Consider the following 25,732-nt stretch of genomic DNA (forward strand, 5'->3'; position numbering starts at 1 on the left):
GATTGTAGTCTTGTTACAGGAAAAACATACTGCTGAATCTGAACCGACCCAGTCATGCCGTCAGGCTTCACGTCTTCTGGATGAAAGAAATTACCTTGCTTTGGGATTCTGACCCACTTAGCACAGGCTCCTTCACAGTTCTTTGCTTGTGCATTCGGATGTGATGCGTTGAAAGGGTCGGCACAGAATTTGTCGCCCTTCAGCGTTGAACACTCGTAACACTTGATGTTCTTGGCTACTGAAACGAAGGGTAACAAAATAAGCACTTGGAAGAATCAAGTGAAGAGCTCATTAAGATCCCAAAATTTCTGAGTCCACATTTTCTTTTCACTGGTTTTTTTTTTCTGCTCAAAATGTACCAACGTCATCAGTCCCAAAAATTTTTTGACTTTGAAAATTTTTCAGAATTTCGAACTTATGAAAAATTCTACCTCGATATATATTTTGAATAACAACATAATAGGTAGAGCTGAAAACGTGTGAATAGTTAACATTATAAACATGATAAACGTCGACAGAATAAACTGACCAATTAATAATCATAATGTAAGAACAGTTCATGATCAAAGTGCCGAGTTCCCCAATGGCCGTCAAAACCTGATTGTTATTCAAGTTATACATTTTGTATTCATTCAGCTTCAGAGAACGCCAGGCACGATGTATCACCCTGAAATTCCAAGTGGCTTGACATTTGGATGAAAGCCGGCGAACTTAAAACACCCGCGAAAACTTTGTTTACAGTAAAGTTTACAGTATCCGATTCGTATAATACAGTGAACAAGCAATGTGTAGATCAAATACAACATGGCATTTACATATCATGGCGAGAAATGATACCAGTTAAATACAAACGATGAAGGTATACTTTATGAAGCATAACGTATTGATTCGTAGATGATACCAAAAAGCAGTTTCTTGAATGTCGAAATCTGTCAAGGGGGAGTATGACCTAAAATCACCCCAATATTTAAAAACATTAAATTTTAAAAAAAAACATATTTCATTGTGGAATGATCTTAGCTTAAGTATTCAAGCAATATTTGAGGCAGAAAACACACTAAATTCTCCCGACACAGGAACATTGAAAGAATAGAAATTTGCCCAACTGGTCTTAAAGTGATCAGTATGTTGTTGCAGACTCAATGAGCGAATGGATTTTGTTGCACCGGCAGAGATTCCGAGGTGTTTCATCATAATTTCTACCCTCCTTAAATCAGACCCAACTCAGTCTTATGAAGACAACGTCACAATCAAGACAGCAGTCCTGGGAAGGCCTGAAATTGTGATTCATTCAAGTTTACAAATAAGACTAAGAGAAAGTCTGTTTTGACATCGTACCCAGCTTGTTGCGTTTAAGTGTTTACTATTATCAGGCATTTATAGAAAATGTTAGAGAGAGAAAAAATGGGATACATAGCATTGGAAAAATATACATGTAGATGTTGTAGCGTAGTTTAATGGATAGCAATGAAAGTGTCCATTCATTGGAGAAGTCAAACATGCTAAGTGTGTAAGAAGGGACTGTCTTTCTTGTGTGTATGTCTTCCGCATCAGATACATACATCACACACGCATCATTCCCGTTCAGTTTGTTCCCTGTGTTCTTTGTATGACGTGTTCCTCTTTGATAGGCTATGATCACCTTGTCTCCTCATGTGTATGACCTTTATTTGTGACTTCGAAATCTTTGGACCGTTTATGGCAAACCAAAAATGAGGCATAAATGAACATATCATCAGGCTTGAAATTGAAAACATGCTCTTGAGAATCAACATTGCTTATAAGTAAAAACTTTTGATTTCATTGGAAATTACAGACTACACTTAGATCTCACAGATTTTGAGCTGTAGACGTCTAAAGCTTAAAGTTGAAGACATGCTTGTTTCGTAGTTTATATACTTACATGCGTCTTGAATAAAGAAACGGGTTCAAGTAGCAATATTATTATATGTCTTGAAATATTTGCAAAAAATGCAAATTTGTGATGTAAGATGAAGTTGTAAAATATAGAGAGAATGATTAAAGTTTATATCGTGTTGCAGTGACATCCTAAATGTTAGTACTTACTCGAGTCAAACTGACATAAAGGTTATTTTCTAAACTTGTAAAGTACATGTCCTGCATTTTCTTATTGGAAGACTGCGACTTCGTGATTTAAAGTTCCTTGTAGCAAACTGAATGTTATTGATGTAGCATATACATGTGAATCGATATGCGCGTTTATGCTAGATTCATGAAGTAGAGAAAGAATTTAATACGTATCAATCAATGGCTTCGTATTCATATTGAAAGTGTAGTCAAGCGGATAAATCTTAATTTGTATCTTGAAATTTAATCAAATAGTTGAGAAACTGTCAGGCATGCAATCCTACTCACCAACGTCTAGGGGGTGTGCGTTGACAGAATTGAGACAGAAATGGATGAATCATAGACTACGGAACATAAGAGCAAGATATTTTGATGTTTTTGCTGTTAGTGTTTGAGGCAGTTCGAAAAGTAGAGTTGGAACTTGCACTGTGAATACAAGTCTCTGATTTAATTGTTATCATCGTCTTTTATATTGACAGTTGACTTAGGCCAGCTAATTGGCAAGGATTAAAATGCACCATCTAGCAATACGAGTCTGTTTAGTATTAGATCAATAAAGAGCATATAAAATCATTATCAAAACGGGGTTGTATGATTTGGAAACGAGTAGAATTATAAAATAATTAAAACTTGAATGTCGAATTTTTAGATAGATTTAGAAATCATGCACTCTCTGTTTACTCACCTATTTCGATCTCTGTGTGTGTATATTAAAGTGTAGAAATATGCTAAGTTTATAGAAAAAGTCAGCATGAAATAAACAAAGACGACCCTGAGTTTCGTGATAGGATGTGTCGTTCACATGGCGCCGCCCAAACTAGAAACGATATGGGGTTGTAATGGTTGTTTACTGCCACTGTGCCACCTTACCTCCCCTTGGCTTTATATAGTTAAACATTTGACAGCGAGCGCTTTTGTGTTGACCATGACACCAGGTGTTCGCCTGTAATATTTTCGTTCCATGAACTGTTCGATGGTTAGTATGTCAGCAGTATTTTTCTGCCTAATGTATTTTCGGACAAGGCTCCCAAAACAGAATGAGTAATGAAGTGTCTTAGTTTGTTCCCTGAGATGCTGCTGTCTTATATTGTATTTCTGTCGCTGGTGCAACATGTTTTACTTCAACAAAACAATGCATAGAAAAATCAGCTTGTTACATATCTCCCTACGGTTTCTAAGATCCTTCAAATCAGCATTTCATTTTACATAGGACTCTAGGTGAACAATGAAAACATGTCAGAACAAAAAAAGAAACACCGTTCAAAAATATACGCATATCTTGAAACTGACTTACACACCATCTTTTCATTGCACTAGGATGGCGCATAGGGACAATGGTTGACTCACTGCTAGATCTCCGTCGAAAATGTATTTCAAAAAGTTCTTTCTGAAGATTATTCGAGATACTCTTATGAATGGAATGCTTTGTGACATAGTGAGAAAGCCCGGATGCGTCACCCTATGCACGTGTGAAGTATTTACAATCTGTTCTGATGATGAAATAAACTTGGATGAAAGCGCATCGCCAAGCATGCTAGGCGTTTGATACTATATATATATTGCATGAAGTATAGACAGCGGGTTGGAGGTAGTACCATAAACCGAGGAGTGGGTAGATTAGAGAGGAGGGAAAATTTGAGCTAGAAAACGCAGATCACTGCTCTCACAACCATTTTGTCTGATAGTCACATGACGACCTCTCGTGATGGCTGGTCTGATCAGATTGTTTGCTAAGGACCTTTGACCTCTGCAGCAAAATGGCAGGAGATTTAGTAATCGCTTTTGTCATAAACTTGACGAAGCCTCAGCTTAGTGTAAACCTGCAGATAAAGGTAAAGGGGAGCAGTTTGCGAATTGTGGTAAGGCTGTATGCACGTGGCTTCTTCCTTTTCTGATAAATGGTTCGTATTAATGAGTGACCCACATAGTTTCAGTTGCAAACTGCACCCTGTGATGCTGATCAATTAAAATGATGTCTAGGTTTTAGCAAGTTTAGGAAGAAAAATTTGAAGTTTAGGTATGCATAATTTCCAAGAATGTTCCAAGAGTGAGGAACTGAAAGATTATATTAGTCTAAAGTGATGTGTACCTTTTTTCACTACCACCTCCGCTGGGAAAGTGTAACAAAGAGATTTAAATAGATACACCAAATCCACAAGACAGGGCTCATGACAGGCGGATGAAATATTGGTAGCCAGGTCGAAAATCCCAATAGAATTCTTAAAAGATTCTTAGTTTTGAGTTTCGTATACATGTGCATCTTCACAAGATTCTTGTATGCGAAACTGAAATGGATCTTAACTAAGATTTTTATAAGAACGTTATCGTGAGTTTCAACCTGGATATTATACATGATGTTACAGAAAGAATGACACAAACTTACGCTGACGATATACACGTGTAGTGTTACCTACAGAAGAAAACGATGAAAGTGTACTGTTTGAGGAAGTTTTTTAAGGCAAGGTCCGTGCTTCAAGAATTTGAAATTGGATACTTAAACAGTTGGTGTTCACAGCTTCATTAACATGGCAAGATTCGCCCTCTGTTGTCACTTGCAAATGTACAGGTCTTGGCCTGATTTAGAAAAGCACGTTTCTTTCTCACTAACACTTCGGCGTTATGTCCTTCAGTCAATTAGACTAAATGCCAAGTTTGAATTAACGCCAGTGACAAACGAACAGTTCACCCCGGGATATGCCCATATTAAGGGGCGTCCAGCCAGCATCACTACTTGGTTGTGTCACCATGGAGGCCGCCTCATGGCAGGGCATCAGAGATCAGGATTGCATCCGGAAACACCTCCTTGCAGTGCTTGTACAGGACAGCTACCACCAGTACTTGTCATTTGCAGTTCTGGGTCTTGGAATCTTGCCATCTTCCTCTTCATCGTAGCGGCCAAAGATCTTTTGCTGTGTATAAGGGAGTACTTACGCTTTCTTCATTACAATATGATCGCCATCATAAAATAGTGTCAGAGTGGTGATATTAAACCCCAGCACGGCGTATTTACTCACCCAAACACTCCTCATCTCCGGCACACAATGCATAACTGATAAGCACCACTGGAAAATATGAAGGTAAAACATTCAACTTTAATACATTATGCAACAGTCTAAGAAGTGTTGTGCTGAAGATGACATTTCCTTAGAAACGAATGAAATTTAGCAAAGGTTAAGGAAATTCTCATGCTTTATCAACGTTGAGCACCTGTTGATCATCGACTCAAGGGCTGGGAACTCCCAGGACATGAGTGTAATTGATAAAGATATTCAAACTTCCAATATCACAGAGGACGGACATTGTCACAACCTTTTATAACATGAAGCACGTGCATCTACGATCGCTTCTACTAGTTATTTGTGAAAACTAAACTATACTTTCTATGAATGCACAGAGGTTCTATCTAATGAGGCACACCGTCGGAGTCACATTAGTGTGACACTAGTGTTTTCACATTGAATTATATGACAGTGAGAGTGTCTTCACTATAGTCCACTTCTCGAGAACACAATGGCAATAAGGTTTATGGTGCTTTACACGAAAAATGCAGCCGGTGAGCAAAATGCTATATTTCATCGGAAACTTCGAAGTTTGAAGCATCTAAAAATCTTTCTTTACAGAATTGGAAAAGAACGAGCAATTTGCTTTCGAGATATGTGAGAGTTGGTTGCAGGCAGTGCAATGTTCTCATGAAATGGAATTCATACAGTTTCAGTTCAGTCGAAGAATAGTGACAGCCATGGCAAGGTGGGAGCAACTATCACAGATTAGAAGGCAAACCAACAAAATAAAAATCACACAAAGAAAGTGGCATGGGTCACAGTTAGCTGTAAAGACCAAGCTCTATTTCTTGACTGAACAGTGCATTCACCACAAATATGGGGTTGTACCCTAGATTAAGCATGTACACACCTGGACATGATTACTATCAAACAGTAAGGTACAACCCCAAACACACAGACAGGTACAGTACACTATATAGCTGACACAATGCAGAGTGGCTCTCTCTGTTACCTAGGGCAAGGTTGAATATTGAACGAATTAAAGGCAGCAAATGATATATCCAATCCGTTGGCTTCTAAGTTTAAAGTGATAGTGTAAGAACGTGTTCAACTGCCATTTGACAGGCAGAAACTGATAAAAACGGTTAGATGAGAACCAGCTTCAGTGCTTTAATATACCGTGGTTTGCAGGCTATGTCAACTTGTACATTAGAATCGGGGAAGTTGTCAAATATGTTTCTCACCCAATATTCACAAAAGTGGCACTTTATCACAGTCTTGTACTCGCAGGTCCATTTGTCATTAGAAGTCTTGTGATGTCGGCCATTAAAACATTGGTGAATAGACAATACTAGTATATTTCATTCTCACGGTTTACCAATATAAGGTTCTAAAGCAACCAGGTTTTATGTGCGATGAGATACAATCAACGTCTCGCTGACCGTTGGGTAAGAAAAAAGAGACAGACGCGCTTTGTACGTTCAGTATGCAACCACCATTACACAGAGAGTTAATAATACCAATTACCGAAATAACACAGTCGGACGAGGTTGGTAGCTGAGGTTACATCCGGGGACTTCGAAAGAGGACGGCCAGCATCACCTAGAAAAGTAAGTGGCCATCAAAAAAGATGTCATGGGGAGGTCTGGGAGGCATGCACAAGATGCATAAATGCTCTCGGGGTAAATATCAAAAATTGCAAATACATGCTGAAAGTTCAATCTGAAACTATATTCAATGTACCTTACGGAAACACCATATCTATACTTTAATGTTTAAGCCAGAGATAAATAACTGGCCTTGAAAGATTGGTTTTTTAGACCTTTAGTCAAAGCAGACAAGGTAACGGCAACTTTGGTCTCGCCCTACCATCAGTACTGAGTCCAGATGCTATGTATATTTCATATGGCCAAATCCTGGGCGCATATTATGTGTACTCTACGATATAACAAATACAACTATTATTACCTTGCCAGCTGTTTTTAAGTACCATATACTTATATTGTTATATCTTGTACAGTTTGCGCTCAATTCTGGGTAAAGTACCATTAAACAAGGGTATGGATCGAAAAGCTATGTATTTTCACGCTTGCTACTGATGAAAGTACCAAGGATAGCAAGTTTAGAGTCAAGTTTCAGATGGTAACAGGAATCTGTCTACGAGTTTTGAGTTGGACTGTAAGCATTATTCGGATGTTTAAATTCGAGCCCACCCAATCGCATTTGGTCTAAAACATTATATAGAAGGCATGGTGTTTCTCAGCTGTAGTTCATTTGAACGAAAAAGGCAGATCAAACACACTTTAGGGAAACAAACATCTTGTGTCCTTTTTGTCGATGGTAGCAGTAGAAAATGCAATAATGCAATGGACTTAGAAGATAATAATCATTATAATGTGGTGGAAACTCATAAAGGGTGAAAATAGACAGGCTGTTCTATCATACAGGCAAATGACTCTTTACTCATTTTGCCTAATGAATAGTTGCTATCCACTTACCAAATGCTTCTAATAAAACCCGTATGCTTGCCATTCCCCGGTCCTGGCTCACCTACACTCGAGTCTAAGCACCTCTCCTGTAACAACAAATACGAAACAATTGATAAGATGTGCGAGGTAATAAAAAGTCTAGACACCCTTTCTGCAATAACAAAATAGCTGAGAAGATGATGAGATTCTGTGGTCAATGACACAAGTCTTAGGATTGTTCCTGCAAGAGCAAACAATAGGGAACATGTGATAAGATATGCCGAACAAAAAGATATCAATAATTTAGACAAACTATGATTTTCAGCGGATGAGTGAGGCTTTAAGATTAACAGTTGTCACTAGCTTGCATTCTAAGTGACAATCTGATCTCCGGTGCTTTGCCTTGCACAGTAGTGTTTTGGGCCATCATGATATTGCAAAAGCAATACCGATAAGCTTAGTGTCTCTTCCCGCGGGAGAAGAGCTACCAACAGCCAGACTCTAAATTAGTCATGATAACCAACCAAGCAAATATCATAAAGTAATAAGAGAAACGCCTTGCCACACACTAATGCTGTGTAATAAGTCATTACTCAAAAACCATTTGCATCAGCGAAGTCATATTGTCATGGGAAGGCTCGGCGTAGATCGGCATAGTAAAAGTGTGATATTTAACATGGACCTGAATCGTATTCATGAAGGTTATTTCCAGATGTAATATCGTTTGCTTCTGAACAGAAGCTGGTCATACATAATGCGGTTCAGCTGGGACAGTCATTTCATGGTTCATAAGCAAAGCAGTGTCTCGTGGTCATGTGGCTCTTCAGTAGCACTACATGTGCAACTGCAGGTCCTTCACAGAAGGTCTGCTTCGATCCTTCGGATATACATATATGCCGGGTACCGACAGCAAAAAATCATGTGATTTGCATTCAGTCAGGCAGCGTTTATCACCGAACCGAATACATTGGTGCATTCTAAAATGGGAATGATGAGAACTGAAATTGATTGCGGCAAATTTGTCATGCTACAGATGAAATTTTTTTCAAGTCCAAATATCTTTTTCACTCGTTTTTTTTCTGCTCAAAATGAAGAAACATCATCAGCCCAACAAAAAATGCTGACTTTGAAAATTTTTCAGAATTTTGAACTCATGAAAAAAATCCTACTCTGAAGGATGAAAAGGATGAAAAAATTTCTGAGTCCAAATATTTTGTTCACTTATTTTTTTTTCTGCTCAAAATGAAGAAACATCATCAGCCCCACACCGGTAACGTGACCATTGAACCTCGGTCCCATGAGTGGTCGTGTTACCGGGGTTCCACTGTAATGAAATCGCCACCAGCCAGTCGCCTGTGAGTTATTCAAATCAATCACTCACTTAAACAGTCTCTTATATCGATTGCCCAATCAGAGCAGACTGATCGTGGCACCGCCGATCAAACACCATCGCTTAGTCATGATCAGTGTCGATTTCATCAGTCTATCAATTAAGCAGGTCTCATTATTTGAATGTCGTTAATTGATCGATAGTTCTATGACATTCTGCAGCTTGGGTGCTGTGCAAACGACCCATCATATTCACGTGGAGGAACGTCACTTATAGCCTTTTGTTACTCAAAGAACGCCTTGTTCGCCTTCTGCCGCTATCGCAACAAAATCCCCTAAGACAAGTCAACCCGGCCAGCTGCTAGTGCCTGGAGATGCTATTTAACACCAACAATAACAACAACATCACAGTTAAAAACGTATACGACCACGTTAAATGTGAAATCCCACAAAAGTGCTTTCTTTCATTCTTATGTCCGCAAATGTCATCTATTCTGGTGCGGTATAATGCCCGATATGTATTTATACTTCGTTGACATATCACTTGCAAAGTGCTTCTTTTCATTCTACCCGATGGTTACTGACCTCTTCGTCGACTGGTGTTATAATATTCATCTTATCCCTGTCTAATCCATGTGGTTCAACAAAGGATATCGAGCGTTTTGCAACAGAGATATCTAGTCAAGAAGATGGCATGAACGCATTGCACAATGTCCTAATCTTAGCATAAGCACTTAGGTGTCTCTTTCCTTATCATGTTCCATATCTGAACAAAAGCGTTGACTACCACGGTCATTCCATCGCAGTTGATCAAGTCAATGGCAGGAGTGACGGTTGATTGCATCAGAAGCTGTCACCCCTTCTGTATTTCTAAAGAAACAGTTGGTTGTCCCAATGCACGTCTTTGGAACCTTAAGATTAACCAACCTCTAAGTTGCAACTCATAACTCGTTAGACAAAGACAGTAGCGGCCATTCACACTTGATGACTGTATAGCGCTATTACTTGTAGCAATAAAAGACTTCGTTATTAAACCAATAGCCATAAAGTGGTTCTTCCGGATGCAATTGGCCTTCTCGGAGTGGCCTTGCCTTTGTGGAATGCGTTATTGCCTGTGAAGCTGTTTCTCTCGCTGTGAACGTGCTTCATGTAGAACAGTGATGACACTTGCTCTAGCTCTGTTGTCAACATACTAGCATTCTGTAGTTGATATGAAATATACCATTATTTCAGACGATTATTGCCAACCTCAAGTGGCTAGCAAACTATTATTCATATGTTTCGCTTAGCACGTAATGGCGGATCGCGGGGTAAATGAACCATTAGCCGATGTAATACACAAGGGTTTGGTATCATAGCACGTTCTACTGTAGATTGAAGCCGAAGAGCTAATTCGTCTTGTCACTTTCCTCACTTTAAGTCTGTTTTTAGGCCATGATAGTACAATTTGCATGATCAGCCTACTTAATAGCCCTTCCTAGAACTTGCCATGGGAACTAAAAGAGCATGCTTCTCTTACAGTGCTACACTTGATCCTTTCTGACTGAACAATGGGCATTGAATTGATTTGGTCGAAGCAACGACCTCCGGGTTATAATCCCAGCGCCCTCATTACTTCACTGATCCCCCTGCGTGCATTCTAAATCTTGTAGTCACCCGAGCCCGGCCAGGTCTGCAGTCGTCTCCAAAATCTGCCAACATCAATGTACCAGAGTCAGATATTCCAACAACCCATTGCTATTCATTTCACGAAGTATTGCTTGTTATGAAGCCAGTCTGATGTAATCAATAAACTTTCCACATGGCAAGGCAGGAGCTGTATATACAACATGTGGATGAAATGCTGGCTCATTGCAGTGCATTCTGCTGTATATACAACATGTGGATGAAATGCTGGCTCATTGCAGTGCATTCTGCTGTATATACAACATGTGGATGAAATGCTGGCTCATTGCAGTGCATTCTGCTGTATATACAACATGTGGATGAAATGCTGGCTGCAGTGCATTCTGCTGTATATACAACATGTGGATGAAATGCTGGCTCATTGCAGTGCATTCTGCTGTATATACAACATGTGGATGAAATGCTGGCTCATTGCAGTGCATTCTGCTGTATATACAACATGTGGATGAAATGCTGGCTGCAGTGCATTCTGCTGTATATACAACATGTGGATGAAATGCTGGCTCATTGCAGTGCATTCTGCTGTACAACATGTGGATGAAATGCTGGCTCATTGCAGTGCATTCTGCTGAACGGTTCCAAATCTATCAACTAGATGAAACGAGGGCGTCGAACTCTTAGTGGCGCAGTCTTTAAACTAACAGCGTGATCGATCCTCTTCGACATAATGTCACCTGAAATCTGTTGTCTTTGAAGAAGATTGTGGACCAAATATAGCTTGTTGGATACATCCATGTTCTTGCTCACATGTTATGATCAACATTTTCAAATTTCAAAAGTACTGGATTACAGTATGAAATAAAATACCAGCAATATGTCATAAAGACCTTTCAAAGACACTTGTGTACAGCTATGCATTGCATTCAGGACTGCATCACTCGAGTAATTGGCCACAACAATGGCCACCCATAACAAAAGAGCTGCGGTGGCGGCATCTTAAACTGCTTACTCTTTGCAGGATCGATTAAAGCCCATTGAGATAAGCTGCCGTCAAGTGTTATGTGGACACGGTGATGGCGTGGGGAGCACAACAGCGTGTTAATGTTGAACTGTCATTATTACTGTTTGTAGAGGGCTTAGTAGCAATGCAAAATATCAAACATTTTAGCAGATTCTGTTGGCGAAAACCTTCTAAGAGTGAGTTTGGTATGTTTGGGCACAAAATCGTAGGGTGGGGTGTTGCACCAGTTCTGATGAATCTGTCTATTTGGAATAATATTCAAGACGAAACACTTATTCTGAGCCGACAGCTGCACACACTTGGTTGTGGAATTTAAACTAGACTCTAATCGATGATCGACACACACTAAATTTTACTATGGGTCTTGCTCCTCAGTACACTGGTATAGGTTTTAGAACATGTGCCCACCATTCTGATCATTCATGTGGTCCACAAATCTAAGCCTGGAGGGCTATAGCTCGATTTGGAAGAATGTTGCTCCCCACCTGTTCATGCATTGAATACTGGTGGTAAGTTGATAATCATTGTGTTGTGAAAGTGTATGACTTAAATTCACGTCACTCCTTCGAAGAAATCTCGCGAATGTCTTCATTAGTCAAAATCCCCGTAACTACTGTGCAGGAGTCCATTTCCTAAAGCGCCTGGATTATACAGACGCCATAATCAAGACATTCGCAGCACTTCAGTAATGGAGTAAAGCGATAACTCGAGAAACCCCACACCAATTATTCAGGATTGCCTCAGTAAAGAAGACAGGATAAACCCGACCATTAAAAGAAATGGATTGTTAACGGCTTTCCCAATTATTTCCTCCATGCTGTTGGCCTCGTAATGAATTTGCGCGGATCAAGTGCTTACCAGTGATCTTTCGCACCCGATAAACGGCTCAAGTTGACTGTAACTGATCGATATTCGAGAGAGTGATTGATCTTGACTCTGGCATCATTGAGTGCATTGATTGAACGTTGTATCGATATTAACAATTCATTGCACAGCGGGATTGTTTCTTGTTGAAGCGATGGCTTCTTTCGATTTTCTGTATCAAAGTGCGAGTTTTGTTCTGTTTGTTGTCCTTTTAACATCTATTGTCTCATGGGATGTGAGGTTGAGCAAAAAATTGGCTTAATACTTACATACCATGTATGACATATCAATGATTTATAAAGCGGTGGAGAGGTTAACGCTAGGCATTCCCTTGACTCCGCTATGAGATCAGACACCAGTTCAAGCGAGAACCTGGCCCGGGATAGAATTCCATGCTTGGGTCCTTATTGGACTCTTGTGATGGAACAGACGCAGTGTACCCAATCCTCTCCCAGCCCTAAATTAAACCAATAAACCACCTCCGGCGAGTAAACGATGTTTGCTTTGTTGTTAACGGCATATTATTCGTAAACGTTAGCTTCTGCCTGGAGTATCCATCGAGGGATATTAGTCCAAGTCAATGGTTACATCCGTCTTTTGTGATCTCTCTGAACTAGGAGAACTGGTAACCACTGTAACGGTATACAACGTAAGTTTGGTCCGCCAATCATGGCAGTAAAACTGAAAACACTGGAACCATTATTGAACAGATTTAAATTCCGAAGGATATCGCTATAACCTCTGTTGATCATTAGCCACACTAAGATTTGTACGGACAAATATTCAACCATGTAGTCTGTACGAAAGAAAACCTCACTCATCACCACATTTACTAGCCTCTGTGAAACTTCAACAGAGTGGCTGACACAAAGAGACAGTGCGGATGTGTATATTTGGCTATCATTGCTCTACATGGCTGTTTGCCCCGGATCCACTCAATCATACATAATGTATCAGGATGCGTGACCGGCCAGAATAGACCTAAATCTCTGGTGGCCAAAATGTGGGATGACTGAAACTAGAACACGGAGATGATGAATTTCGCATGCGTTGGATTATCAGGGGACCTTGGGAAGACGTGTTTTCCGTTATCGGTCAAAATGTAATATGTGATGACGCAAAATCTCAAAATTGACCAAGGTTTATGATCAGTTAGCAAGGCACTCCAAAAACTAGAGAAGACGCCGAGCAGTATTAGGAAGTCTATTTACCTATTGCGAGGTGAGAGGTTACATGGAAAAGCGAAAGGAATTCTGTCGGTTAGAATCGCATCGAAATGCATGAACTATCAAGGATGATTTCACCCAAATGTCAACAGCAATTACAACTGTCTCACTGATGAGTAATCATTTAGAAAGAAGAACGATGTATATTCTGAGCAGAGATACACCAAAATAAGTGTTGGCCAATCATCTTAGGAGAAAATGTCGCGGAAAGAGACATCGAGTAAACAGTGCCATCCTTGTAATGATTTAGAAGAAGTGTTGATGCCAGCACGTGCTACTAGCTTGCCAAGTTAGAACACGATCTTCCATCACAGCGATATGGCGACCAGAGACGACACTAACGAATAGAGTATTACCCTATATGTCGGCCACCCTGGCCTTTCATCAGCTGCTCTATCGATTACTGTGAGGCAAATCTGTTTATATGGAGTTATTGTTGCCTAATTACGGACAAATGGTGGGAACTAAACATATTAAGTGATGCTGAGAATCCCCATGAGAGTGTGAGAATCTGCGGGAGATTTTCTACCAGATACGCACTGTAAGATGTCAGGAGGAGAAATTTGATGCAAAGCATTTGATTTGTTTAACTAGCTACTTTATGTTATTCTTAAGATCACTCCAAGGCTATGCTTTCAGATACGCTGATGGTAATATCATCATCGATATCAATATTAAAAGGTTAATGACGTTTCTCATGCGTTATCCTATTGTAATTAAGACTTAGTAAAATCAATAGACATTCACTGTGACCTATTGCATGGCTTTATTGACAACTGACTGTCTCATAAAAGCAAGCTTTCTATTCATAGATTGGAGATCCGAACACATGCTGTTCCGACATTACAACATAACACACGAACGTAAACAAAGACAAAATAGATTGACAGGAGACAGGTGGCTGTACAATTGACATGGCATGGCATCGAAGGCCGCAGCACACATTGTTACTCGATTCTGATAAGGTAGGGCAACATGTGCTTGACAATGAACTGAATGACAGGCTCCTATGCGATAAAAATCCCGCTGTTTCAGATCCAAAAGCTCAACAAACTACTGAATGATGTGAGCTCAACGAAACAATTCTGGAAGTACGAGATAAGGCTCTGTTGTCACAGTCATTTCAGTCTGTCGCATTTGCATGCAGGGCGTTCTAATTTGCATGCTCACCACTATTTCGTCAGAAGGTCCAAATACAGTTTTGGCTACAAATTAATGATTAATTTCTTGTCCAGATATATGATATATGACATACTTGACAAGACCTTCATTTCATAGAGTATCGTCGCTTAACTTATTGCCTCTGCTCCATTGACATGTACCAGCTGATACCTCAAGTGCTAGACAGTCGAACATTGACCGTATTATTGATCAAGCCATAGCCTGTTGCTAACTTGTTATGACATCTGTTAACCGCTGTATTGTTCCCCTTACACTCAGATAAACAGCTCTTCGTCAATTTGGTCTGGCATATCAAGATCGATAGGGAAAATGCAGACCTTAGACAGGCGGTATCACCTTTGATGACTTGCGGCTATGGGCTTAACTTTTCGGCCAGAAGAAACGGACTGATTGCTAAGCAATACCAAATATAGAATTTTACTCTGTGTTACATATCAGCTGGGGATGACGTACCGACGTCTTTCAGAAATGACTTCTGCCAATGGCGCGTTGTCTCAACGGCGACTTAACAAATGGGCTCGCTGCACAATCTTTCACTGCCACAACAATCTTTCGTCATATCTATAGCGAATAAAGTGCAACACTCTTTACCATCATTAACGGCCACGCTGGTCGCCTGTACCAGCCTCACCCAGTACGTGTCCCATCTTTTATTGGCCGCCAACAACGAACGTCACTCTTGCTCGTTATCGCCAGTGGATGAAGTGAAGCACCCTGTACCATCATTAACGGCCACGCTGGTCGCCTGTACCAGCCTCACCCAGTACGTCTCCCATCTTTTATTGGCCGCCAACAACGAACGTCACTCTTGCTCGTTATCGGCAGTGGATGAAGTGAAGCACCCTGTACCATCATTAACGGCCACGCTGGTCGCCTGTACCAGCCTCACCCAGTACGTCTCCCATCTTTTATTTGCCGCCAACAACGAACGTTACTCTTGCTCGTTATCGCCAGTGGATGAAGTGAAGCACCCTGTACCATCATTAACGGCCACGCTGGTCGCCTGTACCAGCCTCACCCAGTACGTGTCCCATCTTTTATTGGCCGCCAACAACGAACGTCACTCTTGCTCGTTATCGCCAGTGGATGAAGTGAAGCACCCTGTACCATCATTAACGGCCACGCTGGTCGCCTATACCAGCCTCACCCAGTACGTCTTCCATCTTTTATTTGCCGCCAACAACGAACGTTACTCTTGCTCGTTATCGCCAGTTGATGAAGTGTAATCGGATCAATGCCATGAAAACATCGCTGACAACATTTACCAATTGACCCACTGACAGCCGCTCCTTATCGATTATCGAGCAGACGACACCACTTAATGGATGCTCGATAAACACAAGTGAAGGAAGGCAAGGACGCTGGATGGATACATGCATGTAGGAGAAAAGGCAGGAGGACGCATGGAAGGATCTAAAGATGCATCTCGGAGCATTTGTACCGAAACTCATTAGCGAAATGGTTTTTTTTCTTCTGGTTGGGTTTCGGAGTGGGTTTCTTTTCATTTTTGACAGATATTTATGTGACGGTTATTCCGAATCAGTTGTGGGTGGTCTCCCTGATGTTATTTGGGAGCGACTGCTGCAAAAGGCATCTTCACTCTATACAGTCAATAGGACGAAGCTAGACATCGGAGCAGGAAACTCCAGGAAATGCTATGATGTTCCACCCAGCCAAATATTGCACCACGACAAACCGCCGTGAGCTGCAAGTCAGACTGCCAAATATGCCTCGTCATCAAACATGCCCAGCATCGTGAATGTCATCTGAATGCACGGGAGGCTCACATCGGATTAGGTGTCACTTTACGGGTTTGATATTTCACGACATTCCCTAAAGCCAATTAGATTACCCGCGGATATGGCAAGAGCGTAGGGATGAAAGTTTAATGAAGCATTATTCAGCTCAGTGACTTTAACAGCGAAGCATTGGGAACTGATTGATGGCGCCAATCGGGCAGGTGTGAAGCAAGATGAGTTCCGTGGCATTATTTTGGCTTCACTCACAGAAAATGGTAGTCCGGTAGTCCTGTGGAGTTGCCAATTTCATGATTTTTTTCAGTAGCGCACAAGCACGAAGCCGTCACATGTTGAACATTTGACAGTGTTTTCACACTGCAGAGAGCGCATTCTCTGGCTGTTTCAAGTGGATTTTGTTTCTTATAATGTTGTTTCTTAAACTAGGAATGTGAGACGTGCATTTCGTAACGTAGACGCTAGTTGCTTCTCATGTCAAAGTTAACTTTCCCTTGATGCTATGCATTGTCTTGACGAGAATTTCAGCCTATGCCCAAGTTGAGCCTGTGAAATAAAGCATCAAGTCATTCTTTAGACAGGCCCAGTCTGCAAAGCGTTAAGGCGTGTGACTTGATATAGTGTTGTTGTATTCTACTGATCAAGAATCACCATGTATTGCTACATCATTGCCTTTGAAACCTGTCAATATTCTCCTACCATGCCGCAGCTTGCTCGTCTTACATGACCGGACAGCCCGGGAATGTACATCAATATGCTCCATGAAGCCAAAGTAACATATTCATCCCATGTTACTCTAAATTGCCCCACGAATCAGGCAATTCTTTGGCATTTCAACATGTGAATAAAAGCAATTCCATGTCGGGTTGTTCGCATACGATCTACATGGTTACATTGATCTCCAACTGTCTGCAGTAGACGAGATGGCTATGGTATAAGACGTGTACAGAGACTGGGTATTAGCTAAAGTATGAAAGGTTTTATTCAATAATGATTAAACCTGATTCTATGTAATGTCTAATATCACCATGACTCGCCATGTAGTTGCTCTTCAGCTGGAGAGACTGTTATAAATAATCTTAGTATGGCTGATTCCATTCACCAGTGAATGTTTTCCCTTGTCAATTGCATGAACTTCCAGTGTACACAAATCATTACCATCTACCACCACCCACCCACCCACCCCTATCAACACCCTCCTCTTCTTGCTGCATTGATTGAAATGCCATGCTTGACAAGATTTAGGGAACTCTTCCAGAGCTTTCCTAATCCTATTGCGTAATGACGTTGTTATGTTATTTTCTAACCAGCATTATGTCCCCGCCTGGCAACAGTCCACCTAATCCATACAGTCCATCAGAACTTCCAAAGCTGGGCGTCAGATACAACTTAATTGAATTAGTGCATTAATACATGACACAATCGCATTAGCCTAGGTTAGTTAATTACTTTATACAATATGCAGAGACAGGTTGACGATGTTAGAGTGACTGATAAGTTTACAGTGAAGGCAGTTTACACCAAGGTATACTGTCATTTATTATGCATTGTCTATCACTCTCGAAGTTACAGTACAATTAGGGGCTGTTCCATTGTAGGTATCAGCCATATTCGTAAGAGTTCCTGTTGGCAATTTTTCATCTGGACAAGTTGGCCTGATGGTCGATATGATTGCCCTGGAATGATTCATTGATCGTTCTCATGATCCTATAACACTATGATCATAAGGACAGATCTGAAATAGATTATTCTTCAAGGTTCTGGCCAGGCGTCTGCCTCGAAGGTGTCCACCTCGCCCAGAACCCGCCACACACAACTCAATTCCGTCTGCCTGAGATGGATTTGGTTTGCAGATCTAATAATCTGAGCTGTGGCACCTCGTGACCTTCGGAATTGGACTGATCATCCACTCAACGGAGTATGATGTGCCCTGGGTATCAGTTGTTCCCTTGGGCACTGCTTAGAGATATGGATTGGCTGAGACTTTGAACTGGCTTCTGCTCGATGTAGGATGATCCCTTGGGATAACTCTCTCTCTTAAGTGCGGTAAACTGACTTGAAGTGCCCGAGAACTAGAACTGGATTGTAAGTCTGCGTGATGTGTCCGGTGTCACTTTACTGGCCGGTACTTCATGCAGGCTTGGATTGACTGAGACCTGGAGCTGGGTTCTACTGTATTATGTTCCCTGGGTATCTCTCATTCACTCCCGTGGGTACTGCATGCCACGCATACAGACTTGGTTTGGTTGGACTTGGAGCTTGTATTGGCATCCATCAATATTCCCTTGTCGATAGATTTTGGCATAACATTCAAATTCCCCTCGACTCCCACTCATTGAATTTTCGATGTGAAAATCGATAAATTCCCCATGTGGTATTGACGTACCATGGAGCGTGCCCTCGTAAGGATACCGTATTGACAGGTGGCTGTCCACGACATCTTCAAGGGCGTCCGTTGGCGTACGTGTATCTCAAGCCACCTGCATTTGTTCAAGCTTAATCTTTGAAACGTTGACATACTTTGGCGAACGATATACATGTAGCATATGCCGACATTATAAACGTACAACAGCAATTAGATGGTTAGTCTTAGCTGTAATCGAGGCAGTTCTTTCAGCTGTCTTGGGAAATCCGTAGTATGGATTCGTATGCAAATAATTAAGAATAGATTCATTCGAACAGGGTGGAGGCACTGCACACTGCAAAATTATCTTTCTGTAGATATTTCCCTATCACTCGACCTGCTACGACTTGGTATTTGAAAATATCTCTCACGCGTAGACTAAGGACGGATCAGTGTCCTATAAAAGATTTCCTGCAGTTGCGATCGATTTCGAAAATGGCCGTTAATGTCTGGTAAGGCTGCGAAGGACATGTAGATTATGTCAACGTTCCATCCAACTTATCTCTGAGAGCCGTTAGCGCTCACAGCCCAGCCTTAAAAACATGATACAACCTTCATTACCCTTTGTGAATGATCATGGGAAAGTGTTCATCTTATCAATATAAATCGGCCGATATGCATAAGCGGCTGTCGTGGCGTGGATGTTATGGCGGATAGTTTCATATCTTTTGATTGAAGTGGACGCAGAGATGCTAGCTGGGACAGGAACGGGGGCTAAGGTGAACTGTGTGATGGTGCATTATCAGCCGGTGGCCTTGTCCTCAGCACTGCCTGCAGCGACTCACGGGGGCTACCTGCAGCCACTCACGGGGACTACCTGCAGCCACTCACGGGGGCCACCTGCAGCCACTCACGGGGGCTACCTGCAGCCACTCACGGGGGCTACCTGCAGCCACTCACGGGGACTACCTGCAGCGACTCACGGGGACTACCTGCAGCCACTCACGGGGACTACCTGCAGCCACTCATGGGTGCTACCTGCAGCCACTCACGGGGACTACCTGCAGCCACTCACGGGGGCTACCTGCAGCCACTCACGGGGGCTATTCCCGCCTTCGCTCCACTCCACAAACCAGCACAAGCCTGTATCATTCTTGAGCCTTTCTTCTGCAGCCACTCAGGGGGGCTACCTGCAGCCACTCACGGGGACTACCTGCAGCCACTCACGGGGGCTACCTGCAGCCACTCACGGGGACTACCTGCAGCCACTCACGGGGCTACCTGCAGCCACTCACGGGGACTACCTGCAGCCACTCACGGGGACTACCTGCAGCCACTCACGGGGGCTACCTGCAGCCACTCACGGGGGCTACCTGCAGCCACTCACGGAAGCTACCTGCAGCCACTCACGGGGGCTACCTGCAGCCACTCACGGGGGCTACCTGCAGCCACTCACGGGGGCTATTCCCGCCTTCGCTCCACTCCACAAACCAGCACAAGCTGGTATCATTCTTGAGCCTTTCTGATGCAGCAGACACGACTGATATTAAGAAATAAGACATTCAAGTCGAACACACAGACCGGGCCACCAATAACGATAAAAATATATTGTATGCATTTGCTCCTTATTGACCCGAAGAACCAATGTCACCGAAACCAAATTTGCGGCTAGAAATGCCAGGCTCGACGATCTATTGTTGTAAATATGTGGACGTGTACACTGGTGACTTATTCACTACATATGAAGCCACGATCGATGAGACAAGATGGCCAAGTGTGGACTGTCTTTATGTGAGGATTCAACTCTCAAGAAACACTTCTTTCTTTATAATCCAATAACTGGGAAATTTTGGTCCCGCTGAAAGTATGATTATTTATAAGATTCGAAGTTAAAAATCTCACAATAGAATGCCACTGCAGGAACTGTTTCTAGACTCGTTTTTTGAAAACAGTATAGCCTACTAATAAAGGGCAGGCAACGTATCATCTAATAATGCCCTGCACCTCGTCGCAGTGTTATCTAAATGGGCAATTACAGTCATAATATTCATGGTGAATTAATTGTGCTCGAGGATAACCTCAAAACCAATAACGTACCAGTCCAATTATATACGACGCCACCATGGTCAGAGTTGTAATAGTATATAGATAATAACCATCGCTACAAATTTCATATTTCATGTTATGCAGGCTGCAGTAGTCGGTACGCTTATCTATAACCTGCTGGTTGTTCGTGACATTCTGCTCCTCGGTTCAAACACTAGCTGCCCTCTCCATGACTGGCATATTATACATGATTATGCCATATATCTAATGCACATTGATACTGTATGAAAACTCGTATTCTGAAAAGCTCTATTTTGAACCAAATGAAGTTAAGTTGAATTATCTTTGTCATGAAGCAGTTTTTAAGATCCAAAATTTACCAACTCTTGCGTTTAACATCCTGCCACTTACATTGCATGACTCTGGCATGTCATACTTCTCAGCCGTTCAAATAAAGTCACCACAAAAAGGAAGGTTTTAATGTGATATTAACAAGACAGATCACCTTAATGCAGCCTTTATTCTTCGACGAGTGGATTTCGCATTTGTTGTTGCATACTTGCAGAGCCTGCCCTGTGAAGTTATCAACCGAAAAATTAAAATTTCAATCAATTTACTGCTGTTGTTTGGCCTTTGGACGCTCAAAATGGCAATTGAAAAAGATTATGTTAGATGGTTTAAAAGCGCTATATGTATATGTTTACTTTTCAATGAAAAGGCATAACATTATTTTGACATAGTTTGAGCATGTATTGCGTGCATCATTGATAGAACGCCTAACAATAACAGTTGCTGACACCTGTAGCTTTCTATAAACAGTAAAAAAAACGTTGATATACATACATACCTTGTAGCTATACGAGCCCACTATGACGTCCAATGAGGAGAGGATTATCCAAGCCAACGGTATATCCAAATGTTACAACATTGCGTCCACCATGTAATGGTGACTTGGAAACACAACTTGAAACAATGAACCAGCAGGGTTGGCTGCAAACCCGCAGGTCTGGTTGCAAACCCATGCCAAGCAGAAGCTTCTGCTATTTGGCGATTGTTCCATATGTGTCATTGACAGAAGCTGTGTGTAGGCATGTAGCGTACAAGTTTGTAATTGGTATCAATCAGGAATCTGTGACATGTGATTTTGCATTGATGAATTTTAATGAATGACGCGGTATTGGTCTGAGATACTGCCAGATACTTAAGACGCATATCAAGGCTTGGTCCTACTGGCTTCTGCCTAATGTTTACCTTTATACACACAGTTTGCTGAAAACAACACTCTGCCCATGATGAAATCTGTCCGAGAACTACTGAAAAGAAAAAGACGCCAGGCCCAAATGAGCTGATATATGACGTAGTTATTAGATCGGGCTATTCTTTGGTAGCTGCTGACACACGCAATAATGCATTTCAGAGAGAGAATGTGCTTCACCTCAAACATGCCACATCAATCAAAGCAGCCTTAATGCACTGAGAATAGCCCAACATGAATTGTTGTATATGGCATGTTTGGAGTATATGCCTGTGCGACTTTCATTGCTGGTTAACATGTAAGCCAAAGGCTGGAGCAAGGATTTTGATTCATATCTTGCTCTGGATTGAATAGGTCGGATCTAAATGATTATTAACTACTGTGACGGGTCGATAAGTGAAGCAACATGTCGTCGATACAGGTATATTGGTTATTGGTGGATAGAGAGGAATAAGCATTGGGACGGTCTTAAATAATACCTTGAAGTCAGTGACATAAACATTTGATTCATGTTGGGGTCCCCCTACCTCACTCCTCACATGCAGACGTGAATTCATGTCATTCACTTGGCTTTCATTCCAAGATGGAGATGGCAAAGAAAGGGACTTACAACCTTTTAGAGTTAGACCACACGTAGTTCATTTGACTGGAACTGTGAAAGAAAGAGCACAACCAATATAGTAAACGCCATGAAGCCGATATAAAGACAAGCAACGCTGAGGCAAGCTAATTGGGTGGGCTTGGAGGCTATTGGTAATTTGAGTCCCAATATCATCATCTTTATTGAGCGATATCGGTCGAACAAGCAAAGCTACGTTTCCGGTGATATCTGTCATGATATCCGCACAAAAAATGGAGCACCCTCTTGACGCCAAGTAATGGTCCCAAAATTATAATTTAACACTGAATGAACACAACCATAAACTGAAGCTTGAGTCTGCGTACGAAAGTCACAATCACAGTCTTTCTCCCTGACACCTTTCTTAGTCGCTTTTTTCTTTATTGCTGCTGCTGGCTATACAGAATATTGTCATTGTGTTTCCATAATTGCGTTTGCCAAAGGTGGAGTAATTTTCTATGCTTTCGGATATAGTTGGTAGAGCGTTATATCATAATCATATTACCGATATTGCTTAATATGTCTGCAGCTATGTCTATAAGCTTGGATTGGGTATGATGTTATGCATGCAGTTTCAAGGTGCATTTTGTCAAAGACCCTGATGTATCATAGTATGATGAATGCTTAGACGAAAGGTTGTCGCCGATATAAATATTGCAACCTGTTGTCCAACTCTTCGAAGCTACGTTTGCACCCGCTTGGATCCGCGCCTGATAAACGTACATGAATGAATAATAACGAGAACATTTTTCAAAAAAACTCGAAAAAATAGATTCGCCGGGGTTCGAACTCGTGACCATCCAATCCTCAGTGCAACCGTCTAACCGCCGAGGCCATCCAGGCTTTAATGGTAGACCAGGATTTTCGTTGTACAAGTAGTGGCCATATTGAAGAAGCGCAATGATTGTGACGAGGTCACGCTGGCGGAAGGGTAATTGGGTCCAAATAGTTCCAAGCTAACCGTATAATTCGATATTGGGACAGATTTTTCTTGATGTGTCGTATTTATATAGCTCGGTGATATAATAGATAATGTTCGTAGTTGATTTTAATGTTTGAAAGGCTTTCTCAAAAATGTTTTAGAAGCGAGGTCAACAGGGTCAAAAGAAATAGTCTTTGGCGCCAATGATGTCAGCAATGGCGAATTTGAATTAAGATTCCAGTTGATTCTTTTGGAGTCGGAAGTGCGCAAGCACACGGCAATCGTATTTATATAGCTCCGTGCACGTGATTTGAAGGGACAGTTTGGGTGTGGGATTTAGGTGACCAGAAAGATGATATGTAATTTGAATCTATCCGCCTGCTCATCACTGTAGTTACAAACTAAATGCTCATCACTGATAATGAATTTAGCGCCGACTTGTCAAACCATTCTCTGGAGTGCTCGAATACCTAGATTCAGTGTGTGCTTCAGCTTGAAAAGTTCGGGTGAAGGGGTTTTCTTCGTGATAATATTCATAATGGTATAAGATGATGGTATAAGAGGGCCGGCGAGTCAAGGGACTGGAAGAAGAGGGGGCGTGCTCTGCATTTCTCATCAAAATTCCTGGACAGGTGTGTTCCAAAATTTCATGAGTGGTATATTAAAAACGTTTACATCAATTAGGAGCCGTGCGTCTGGTGCACCCGCTTGGATCCGCGCCTGATAAACGTACATGAATGAATAATAACGAGAACATTTTTCAAAAAAACTCGAAAAAATAGATTCGCCGGGGTTCGAACTCGTGACCATCCAATCCTCAGTGCAACCGTCTAATCGCCGAGGCCATCCAGGCTTTAATGGTAGACCGGGATTTTCGTTGTACAAGTCGTCGCCATATTGAAGAAGCGCAATGATTGTGACGAGGTCACGCTGGCGGAAGGGTAATTGGGTCCAAATAGTTCCAAGCTAACCGTATAATTCGATATTGGGACAGATTTTTCTTGATGTGTCGTATTTATATAGCTCGGTGATATAATAGATAATGTTCGTAGTTGATTTTAATGTTTGAAAGGCTTTCTCAAAAATGTTTTAGAAGCGAGGTCAACAGGGTCAAAAGAAATAGTCTTTGGCGCCAATGATGTCAGCAATGGCGAATTTGAATTAAGATTCCAGTTGATTCTTTTGGAGTCGGAAGTGCGCAAGCACACGGCAATCGTATTTATATAGCTCCGTGCACGTGATTTGAAGGGACAGTTTGGGTGTGGGATTTAGGTGACCAGAAAGATGATATGTAATTTGAATCTATCCGCCTGCTCATCACTGTAGTTACAAACTAAATGCTCATCACTGATAATGAATTTAGCGCCGACTTGTCAAACCATTCTCTGGAGTGCTCGAATACCTAGATTCAGTGTGTGCTTCAGCTTGAAAAGTTCGGATGAAGGGGTTTTCTTCGTGATAATATTCATAATGGTATAAGATGATGGTATAAGAGGGCCGGCGAGTCAAGGGACTGGAAGAAGAGGGAGCGTGCTCTGCATTTCTCATCAAAATTCCTGGACAGGTGTGTTCCAAAATTTCATGAGTGGTATATTAAAAATGTTTACATCAATTTGGAGCCGTGCGTCTGGTGCACCCGCTTGGATCCGCGCCTGATAAACGTACATGAATGAATAATAACGAGAACATTTTTCAAAAAAACTCGAAAAAATAGATTCGCCGGGGTTCGAACTCGTGACCACCCAATCCACAGTGCAACCGTCTAACCGCCGAGGCCATCAGGGCTTCAACGGTACACCGGGATTTTCGTTGTTCAAGTCGTCGCCATATTGAAGAAGCGCCACGATTGTGACGAGGTCACGCTGGCGGAAGGGTAATTGGGTCCAAATAGTTCCAAGCTAACCGTATAATTCGATATTGGGACAGATTTTTCTTGATGTGTCGTATTTATATAGCTCGGTGATATAATAGATAATGTTCGTAGTT

The 25,732-nt window shown here is 41.7% G+C and overlaps 1 protein-coding gene across 7 annotated transcripts in view; it reads right to left on the reverse strand.

Moving 5' to 3' along the window:
• Positions 1-25,732, reverse strand: part of LOC135497832 (uncharacterized) — a 39,384-nt gene that overhangs the window by 4,741 nt on the left and 8,911 nt on the right. Inside the window, exons 2-6 of one of the 7 annotated variants that reach the window (XM_064787773.1) lie at positions 7,589-7,665; positions 6,618-6,692; positions 5,103-5,150; positions 4,472-4,498; positions 95-235 (exon numbers count right to left, since the gene is read on the reverse strand). In XM_064787773.1, the coding sequence (XP_064643843.1) occupies positions 95-235; positions 4,472-4,498; positions 5,103-5,150; positions 6,618-6,692; positions 7,589-7,622 (325 nt within the window). In that variant the 5' untranslated portion in view covers positions 7,623-7,665. Of the gene's footprint in view, positions 1-94; positions 239-4,471; positions 4,499-5,102; positions 5,151-6,617; positions 6,693-7,588; positions 7,666-25,732 lie in introns of all 7 variants that reach the window. The other 6 variants (XM_064787772.1, XM_064787778.1, XM_064787777.1 and 3 more) reach the window with 6 other exon arrangements.

The sequence above is a fragment of the Lineus longissimus genome, chromosome 13, assembly GCF_910592395.1.
Source record: "Lineus longissimus chromosome 13, tnLinLong1.2, whole genome shotgun sequence".
NCBI lineage: Eukaryota > Metazoa > Nemertea > Pilidiophora > Heteronemertea > Lineidae > Lineus > Lineus longissimus.